This window comes from Salvelinus sp. IW2-2015, unplaced genomic scaffold, assembly GCF_002910315.2.
Source record: "Salvelinus sp. IW2-2015 unplaced genomic scaffold, ASM291031v2 Un_scaffold1625, whole genome shotgun sequence".
NCBI classification, from domain to species: domain Eukaryota; kingdom Metazoa; phylum Chordata; class Actinopteri; order Salmoniformes; family Salmonidae; genus Salvelinus; species Salvelinus sp. IW2-2015.
Window position 1 is genome coordinate 138,080 of NW_019943043.1, and position 10,000 is coordinate 148,079.

The 10,000-nt window shown below is 41.7% G+C and overlaps 1 protein-coding gene across 1 annotated transcript in view; it reads left to right on the top strand.

The window, feature by feature from the left end:
* The first annotated feature begins 1,803 nt into the window (after positions 1 to 1,803).
* Positions 1,804 to 10,000, top strand: part of LOC112071506 (noelin-3-like) — a 30,525-nt gene continuing 22,328 nt past the window's right edge. Inside the window, exon 1 of the mRNA XM_070439417.1 lies at positions 1,804 to 2,225. Coding sequence (XP_070295518.1) covers positions 2,157 to 2,225 — 69 coding nt within the window. The 5' untranslated portion in view covers positions 1,804 to 2,156. The remainder of the gene's footprint in view (positions 2,226 to 10,000) is intronic.

Genomic DNA, 10,000 nt, shown 5'->3' on the forward strand with positions numbered 1-10,000 from the left:
GGTTCCTACTGTTTACTTGTAATGATGACGTCTCTTAGGTTACTGTAGATGATCTTGATGGGAGAGTACTTAGAATGAAGATGGGAAGGTCTATGGTTCTGTAATGAGAGGTCTAACCCTGGTACTTGTAGATGAGGTCTATGGTACTGTAGATGAGGTCTATCATAAGATGTACTGGTAGAATGAGGTCTTATCTAACCCTGGTACTGTAGATGAGGGTGTCTATGGTCTATGTAGATGAGGTCTATGGTTCTGTAGATGAGGTCTATGGTTCTGTAAATGGTCTAGGTCTGTAGATGGTATGTCTGTAGATGAGGTCTATGGTTCTGTAGATGAGGTCTAACCTGTACTGTAGATGAGGTCTAACCCTGGTACTGTAGATGAGTCTATGGTACTGTAGATGAGTCTATGCGTACTGTAGATGAGGTCTATGGTATCGTAATGAGGTCTAACCCTGGTACTGTAAGATGAGGTCTATGGTACTGTAGATGAGGTCTATAGTTACTGTAGATGAGGTCTATATACTGTAGATGAGGTCTATGGTACTGTAGATGAGGTCTAACCCTGGTACTGTAGATGAGGTCTATGGTACTGTAGATGAGTCTATAGTACTGTAGATGAGGTCTATGGTTCTGTAGATGAGTCTATAGTACTGTAGATGAGGTCTGATGGATACTGTAGATGAGGTCTAACCCTGGTACTGTAGATGAGGTCTAACCCTGGTACTGTAGATGAGGTCTATAGTACTGTAATGAGGTCTATGGTACTGTAGATGAGGCTATGGTCTTAGATAGGTTCTAACCCTGGTACTGTAGATGAGGTCTTGGTTCTGTAGATGAGTCTAACCCTGGTACTGTAGATGAGGTCTATGTAGTGTAGATGAGGTCTATGTTCTGTAGATGAGTCTATATACTGTAGATAGGTCTATGGTTCTGTAGATGAGGTCTAACCCTGGTACTGTAGATTGAGGTCTAACCCTGGTACTGTAGATGAGGTCTATGGTACTGTAGATGAGGTCTAACCCTGTACTGTAGATGAGTCTATGGTTCTGTAGATGAGGTCTATAGTACTGTAGATGAGGTCTATGGTTCTGTAGATGAGGTCTAACCCTGGTACTGTAGATGAGGTCTAACCCTGGTTACTGTAGATGAGGTCTATGTTCTGTAGATAGGTCCAACACTGGTACTTGAAGATGAGGTCTAACCCTGGTTCTGTAGATGAGGTCTATAGTACTGTAATGAGGTCTATAGTACTGTAGATGAGGTCTATGGTTCTGTAGATGAGGTCTAACCCTGGTACTGTAGGCACCAAGAAGTCATCACATTATAATTTCTGTCATTCTACTGTCAATCCCACTCCTGGCAGCAATGCTGCAAATTACGGGGGTTTGCTTGACTGGGATTCAAAACAATATCAGCTTGTTTTCATAGTAGTAAATGGATGTTAACTTAGTGTGGCATGTGCCCTGCATTGCATAGTCAATTGATGCACTGCACATGTCCATCCTGAAGTGGCACATTGTAAAAATTGTAACGCCAAGAAATGATTATTTACCACTTCATATTTCATAGGTTCCATGCATTTCAATATGGTGTATTACTGTACATCCAGTACAGTTTGTCACGCACCTTTATTCGTTAACAATTAAAGCGCATTTTATGTGTCAATGTAAATGTGTACAAGTGGTGTCGTGATCTGGTAATTAAAGCTCTAAATCCTATCCTTTCCCAGTGGGAGGTGTGCGTTTGTAACTGTTGTCAGTTCTGTTGCCTTTTCTCCCGGCACTGCGTGGGGAGTGGCAGGTCTTGGAACTGATCGACAAACATTTCTGCCCAACACCCAGGACACACAACACATGATGCCACATCTGTTGCGTGACTCCCCTATAGTCTCGTAGGTCTGTCTCGTCCCCTGGCAGAAACTTTTATCTATGGTGTCAGTTTTAATCAGACCAGGCAGCACTTTCTGTATTGGCTTCACGCCAGAGTCCACGGAGCTGTGGGTGGGAATGATCGTGGATCTATCCGTTTTCTTCTGTTGGAGCGCTCTGAACAGTGGCGGGCATAGCCTACACCGGCAGCGACGCTGACGCAGTCCCGCAACGAGGGCTCTGCGTGAATAAGCGAGAAAAGTGTAACTGCCTCCAGACAGACAGAATGCGTGTTCTGTTGAGTGTCCTGTACCTGGTGCTTTCAATCACGGTCTTCGGATTATATCCGTCAATGGTGAGTTTCCCCTCCTAATGTCTTGCCATTCCACGCGAGGTCTCTGCATGTTTCCGTGTCTTTGCTTCAGGATCTGCGATTTTGTACCTATTTTCACCTTTATTCACATAGCCTCAAATGAATGGGTCTCCTCAATTAGCCTACACACATTGCATGTTATGATATTCGTTTTCTTTGGCGTTGCCTGCAATAACTGTGTCTGAAAATATTCAAAATAATATGAACCATTCACATTATCAGTGAGGCAAGAACATGATTGTTTTAGAGTGATTTTAGAGAGAATGTTGGCATAACTCGCGTTTGATTCTCCTGAATATTCGGAGAGAACAGTAGACTCAACAGTAGAATCAAGCAGTGGATCCCGTTCGGATGTTAAGCCTCGACACACTGGACTGGACACCGCAAACTTTAAAGTGATGAAAATGCTTATTGCAGGATCCCACATATATCTCACGAATTGATTGATATTTTCATTATGTAGGCTACATCTTTAACGCAGTCAAAGACCACAGCCTTCTGTTTTTAGCTTTTCTTAAATTCCTCAACCGGCTCTCCTAGTGTATCATCCCGTTCCCAGAGCATGTTGTTAGTGAACGAATACTGGCATTGATAGGGAATCTGTTTAGTCTATGGAAGCTGTTTTCACGTTTTCTGTCGCATCTAAACCTTCACACATCATTTTCTATCGGGGAAGTATTCAAGACTTGGATTTTAGGTGAACTAGTGACAGTTGGTTTTATCCCCTTCGTGGATCGTCTCTGTTGAAACTATGAGCGAATAAGAAACTCAACTCGGTGATGTCTGATTGAGGACGACTGGGCGGAGTGGTGCGGAACGCTGTCGAGCTGTTCAATACTCAGTGGTGCTGAAACCATTCAATCAACGACAAGGGGTGCAGGCGGGGTGCAGTCTCCTGCTTCTGAGTTCGATTTCATGTCGATTCCCGATCTCAGCCAATTGCTATTCTGATATCAATATGTTCTAGAGGACACATTTCATTTTTAACTGAGACACATCTATGTATTACTCCCAACATAGATGTATGTAATGTTCCCATTCCCATTACCTAGCTTGTATTATTCATAACCTTATACAAGTAAACTTTTTTATTGGTTAATTAGGCTACTGTATAAGTTTTACTCAATCAAACCTTTTTTCTGAAATATGTCACCAGATATGGACCTAGATATATATATTTTTTTAAACTGTCACAATTTACAGTACTTTGATCAATGTACAGTACTTTGGTCAATTTACAGTACTTTGATCAATTTACAGTACTTTGATCAATTTACAGTACTTTGATCAATGTACAGTACTTTGGTCAATTTACAGTACTTTGATCAATTTACAGTACTTTGATCAATTTACAGTACTCTGATCATTTGATCACCACATTGTGACAGTCAGACCATTGTCAATCAAAGCTCTAGCATCTTTAAATAACCCAGTGTAATTTGATGATTGCCACAGTCCGATGTGTGAGTAGATCCCTGAAGACAACACCCACAGAGAATGATGTATACGCCTCCATACAGTGAGCTCTAAAAGTATTGGGACAGTGACAAGTGTTTTGTTGTTTTGGCTCTGTACTCCAGCACTTTGGATTTGAAATGATACACTGACTATGAGGTTAAAGTGCCGACTGTCAGCTTTAATTTGAGGGTATTATCATCCATATCGGGTTAACCGTTTAGAAATTACAGCACTTTTTGTACACAGTCCCCCCATTCAGGACTATCCGTAATCATGGTAGCATCCACATGACTGTACAATTAATTATTTTTATTTCTATTGGTCACACAATAATCTGAAACACAACCAAAACAAACAGCAAATGCTTCCGATAAGTCTGTAGAGTCACACGCTTGCTGTAATCATTCTGTTCTAGGAATATGGGATCAGATGCTAAATTTGCGACTACTTTCATCTCTAAAAGTCTGTGGGGGGGGGGGGGCGTGCTACAAAGATAACATATGGAGTTGTTTAAAGATGGTCATACCATGAATCATTTAGCTGTTTACCCCCTTTAGGTATACATTTATTTTATTTTATTATTTGAACAAAATATTGAATTTGGCCTTTACTACGATAGCTCATAGAAACACATTGTATAACACGGTCATAAATGGCAAAAAAATTAAAAAAGGAATAAGGTTTTGAATTGTCTCACCTACATCTAGGAGGCATAAGAAAGCTCAGAAAATAGTTAGTTTTACGAACACATATTTAACCCCTTATTGTTTGGTTGTTCCATTCGTTTGTATGGGTTAACCTTCAGATGAGCAAAACGGAGAACATCGTTGTGTGTGTGAGAGAGTCTCCCCTTTGACCCCTGAGTGATCATATGAGTTTTACAGGCCAAATCGTTCGGACGATATAGATGTCTCGTGTTGTGACTAACACCGTCGTAGCCTTGCCACCTTCCACCACAGAGGCGAAAGGCCGACGAAGGAGGATGCAGTGGATTGAGACAGTGGATTTTGATGGGGATTTTTTACTAAGTTACTTAAATTGATGCACGGGTGCGGCAATAGACTCTTAGGATTTAATACACACAAAAGTGAATTTGTCCCGATACTTTTGGGTCCCCTAAAATGGAGGGACTATGTACAAAAAATTGCTGTCATTTCTAAACGGTTCACCCGATTTGGATGAAAATACCCTCAAATTAAAGCTGACAGTCGGCACTTTAACCTCATAGTCATTGTATCATTTCACATCCAAAGTGCTGGAGTACAGAGCCAAAAACAACAACAACATGTCCCAATACTTTTCGAGCTCACTGTACACTGAGTATACAAAACATTAAGGACACCTGCTCTCTCCATGACACAGACTGACCAGGTGAATCCAGGTGAAAGCTATGATCCCTCATGGATGTCACGTGTTAAATCTATTTCAATCAGTGTAGATGAAGGGGAGCTGACAGGTTAAATAAAGAAGTATGTTTAAGCCTTGAGACAATTGAGACATGAATTGTTTATGGGTGCCATTCAGAGGGTAAATGGGCAAGACAAAATATGCCTTTGAACGGGGTATGGTAGTAGGTGCCAGGTGCACCGGGTTTGTGTCAAGAACTGCAACGCTACTGAGTTTTCACACTCAACAGTTTCCAGTGTGTATCAAGAATGGTCCACCACCCAAAGGACATCCAGCCAACGTGACACAACTGTGGGAAGCATTGGGTTCAACATGACCCAGGATCCCTGTGGAACGCTTTAGAGACCTATTAGAGTCCATGCCCCGACAAATTGAGGCTGTTCTGAGGGAAAAAGGGGTGGGGGGGTGCAACTCAATATAGTCACGTACACGTACACACACACACACACACACACACACACACACACACACACACACACACACACACACACACACACACACACACACACACACACACACACACACACACACACACACACACACACACACACACACACACACACACACACACACACACACACACACACACACACACACACACACACACACACACACACACACACACACACACACACACACACACACACACACACACACACACAGCTGTCAGTGTCTCAGACACATTGTGAGCTCTCCTTATGTCTGTGTTTTCAAATGTTAATTGATCTGTAAATGTGAGAAAATACAGCTTACAGTATGTTGGGTTAAGGCTCAATGAGATGAAAATGGTACGTTAAAGCTCTAGAAAGATCAAACCATTGTGATTTGTCCCTTGAATGTATCTCTTGGTTTCGTCTATATACCACATTGTGAGAAAAAAACATTCTTTGATGTTGAATACGAATGTGAAACTCAAGGGACAGAGACAATTGCCAACAGCTGTGATATTTTCCACATAAATTGATTCTCTTCAATTCCCTCGCAGCTATTTTTGCTAATATGAAAATTAATCATTCAGTTCAGAAGATTTGGCTTGGCAAATACTTTCGTTCAAGCTAAATATGAGGAGACTGTCGAACAGAGGTCAGAACGTGAGCATAGAGATCTCTCTCTCTCTCTCTCTCTCTCTCTCTCTCTCTCTCTCTCTCTCTCTCTCTCTCTCTCTCTCTCTCTCTCTCTCTCTCTCTCTCCTCTCTCTCTCCTCTCTCTCTCTCTCTCTCTCTCTCTCTCTGTTATCTCTCCTCTCCTCTCTCCTCTCTCGTATCTCTCTCTCTCTCTCTTCTCTCTCCTCTCTCTCTCTCTCTCTCTCTCTCTCGCTCTGTCTCTCTCTCTCTTCGTCCTCTCTCTATCTCTCTCCCACCCCTATCTCTCTGTGAGTCAGCATGACTGTTTTACAATTCCTTGTGAATAAGTAAATCACAAGCCTAATGACGTGACAACAAAAACAAAAACAACAACACTGTGACGACAAAAACAACAATTTTTTATAATACATGTTGTTTTCACTGGGTCCTTGTCGTCAAAGCTCCGGGTATGGATCGGAAATAAACAAAAATGTGCATTATTTTGTTACAGGGGCCCAGCAAATCAAATTGGTTCTGTAAACGTTCCCAGAACATTCGTTAGGTCGCAGCAAATTTATCATAACACAAAAACTATCAAGTCATGCTGATGATTATAGAATGTTTGCATAAAACATTTGCTTGATGTTGCAAGGAAGTTCCAAGAAAACATTTAATCTGTTCTTTAAAGATTCCAAAATGTTTCATTAGTTTGTGGGAACAGTCTGGTGAGAACATTATGGGGACATCACAAAAGGCATGGTACCAAAAAACTAAAACTGTTCAGTTGTGCGGATGATTCTGCAATTTTTTTAGGGTTCAAAAAAGCATTCAGCTGACGTTACAATAACGTTCCCAAACACAGTTTGTCTGTTCTTAAGGTTCCCACAATGTTTCTTAGGTTGTGGGAACATTGTGGTATATGACAAGAGATAGGTTCCCAAAACACAAAAACTGTCCAGTTGTGATGACATTCACACAATGTTTAAGTTAGGTTGCACAGGTTCCAATAATGTTGGAAGGATGTTGGCAGAACACCTGGTCTAAGTTCTTTTAAAGTTCCCAGAACATTTAATTAAGTATGGGAGTTGTCTGGGATGTTGCAAGACTATTCAAATCAAATCAAATCAAGTGTATTTATTATAAGCCCTCGTACATCAGCTAATATCTCGAAGTGCTGTACAGAAACCCAGCCTAAAACCCCAAACAGCAAGCAATGCAGGTGTAGAAGCACGGTGGCTAGGAAAAACTCCCTAGAAAGGCCAAAACCTAGGAAGAAACCTAGAAGAAACCAGGCTATGAGGGTGGCCAGTCCTCTTCTGGCTGTGCCGGGTGGAGATTATAACAGAACTATGCCAAGATGTTCAAAATGTTCATAAGTGACAAGCATGGTCAAATAATAATCATGAATAATTTCTGTTGGCTTTTCATAGCCGATCATTAAGAGTTGAAAATAGCAGGTCTGGGACAGGTGGCGTTCCATAACCGCAGGCAGAACAGTTGAAACTGGAATAGCAGCAAGGCCAGGTGGACTGGGACAGCAAGGAGTCATCATGCCCGGTTTGCCGTGACGTATGGTCCTAGGGCTCAGGTCCTCCGAGAGAGAGAAAGAAAGAGGAGAAGAGAGAATTAGAGAGAGCCAAGATTTTCAAAATGTTCATAAATGACAAGCATGGTCAAAAAATAATCAGGAATAAATATCAGTTGGCTTTTCATAGCCGATCATTAAGAGTGAAAAACAGCAGGTCTGGGACAGGTAGGTTCCATAACCGCAGGCAGAAACAGCTGAAACTGGAATAGCAGCAAGGCCAGGCGGCTGGGGACAGCAAGGAGTCATCATGCCCGGTTTGCCGTGACGTATGGTCCTAGAGAGAGAGAAAGAAAGAGAGAACGAGAGAATTAGAGAGAGTTAAATTCATACTTAAATTCACACAGGACACTGGATAAGATAGGAGAAGTACTCCAGGTATAACCAACTGACCCTAGCCCCCCGACACATTAACTACTGCAGCATAAATACTGGAGGCTGAGACAGGAGGGGTCAGGAGACACTGTGGCCCCATCAGAAGAAACCTCCGGACAGGGCCAAACAGGAAGGATATAACCCCACCCACTTTGCCAAAGCACAGCCCCCACACCACAGTTAGTTCTTATTGCAGGACTTTGACACCACTGTGAAATGACACCACTGTGAAATGACACCACTGTGAAATGACACCACTGTGAAATGACACCACTGTGAAATGACACCACTGGGAAATGACACCACTGTGAAATGACACCAATGTGGAATGACACCACTGTGAAATGACACCACTGTGAAATGACACCACTGGGAAATGACACCACTGGGAAATGACACCACTGGGAAATGACACCACTGTTAAATGACACCACTGGGAAATGACACCACTGGGAAATGACACCACTGTGAAATGACACCACTGGTAAATGACACACTGGTAAATGACACCACTGTGCACACAATGGACTGCCGGGGGAGGTGATTTCCCAAAAGTCAAAGTCCTGCAATAAAAGCTACGATGCTAATATGTGTGTAAACTCTTTACAGTTGTGTTCTGTGGGTGTCACTGAATAGGCTGATACCCCATTTGAATTGATCCACAATCCATAGGTTAGACTGTACAGTACATACAGTGTATGCCTCCAATGCAATTATGAAGTCTAATACATCCACATTGCGATTTCAACTAATTTGTCATTTTTTGTCAAATTAATGAATTATTGTCTTTTGTTGAATTTATATAAAAACATTCCAAACTTGTTCAGCATTATCTAGTCTAAACATGGCATGATTCCACTATTTGTAACCATTTGCATCAGTTTCAATGCAGGACTTTTATTTTGAAGGCGAACCGCAAATTCCACTAATGTGTCTAAACGTTATTGTGGCTAGTTTGACATAAGTGACTTTGGGTGTGCTGGCCGCTGCTGAAAACAACGAATATTCAGATTATCAGCTTTTCAGTGTGGTGACATGCGTCTAAAATTGGATCAGCTAGCTGCTACAAGGGAACATATGTGATCAAATATATTTGCTAGCTATTCGTCTGATTAGTAAAGTTGATACAAATACCATTAACTAGCCAGCTATCTTGAAACTGTTGGGGTAAAGCTAGCCAGCGTTCGCTTACTCCCACCATCAGAGTTCACCACTGTAGCTAGGTTTCTAGAAAATAACTTGCGATATAATTAATTGGTATCTATATTTTAAAGACTAGCTAGCTAAAGATTATTCAACAGTTTGTCAAGCTACTTTGTTCACTGTTTATTGCTGTGTTGTTGACTGAAAGATTCCCCTCCTAATTTCACTGCAAATAGGCTGTGTTGTCTTCATATAATTAGTCTGATTAGGTTTTTGCACATTTACATTAGTGGTTAGTTAGCTAAGTTACTGACTGACTGAGCTAACTCTTATTCATGTTGTTGCATTTCAGGGGAAGTGACATTGCTGACATGCCGGGGCCCATATTCAGGAAGAATCTTAGAGTAGCAGTATTGATTTTGAGGATTTTGCCTTCACAGTGAGTCCAATTATATTGGCAAGGGGAGGTTATCCTAGATTGCTATCCTTACTCTGAGACACGTTGTGATATGGTCCCTGGGAGAAAGCTGTTTCCCCAATACCTTTCACAGCCGTTGTTTCACCACAAGACCCTAGAGCAAGGGTAGGCAACCCTGTTCTTGGAAGTGTAACCTGTACTGCAGGATTTTGTCCAAACTAGGCCCTAAACCAATAGTGCCTTCAGTTCGCTTGAATGGTTTGTACTGAACTTTTAGATATGTTTGCTCCGTTCATTGGGTGTGGCT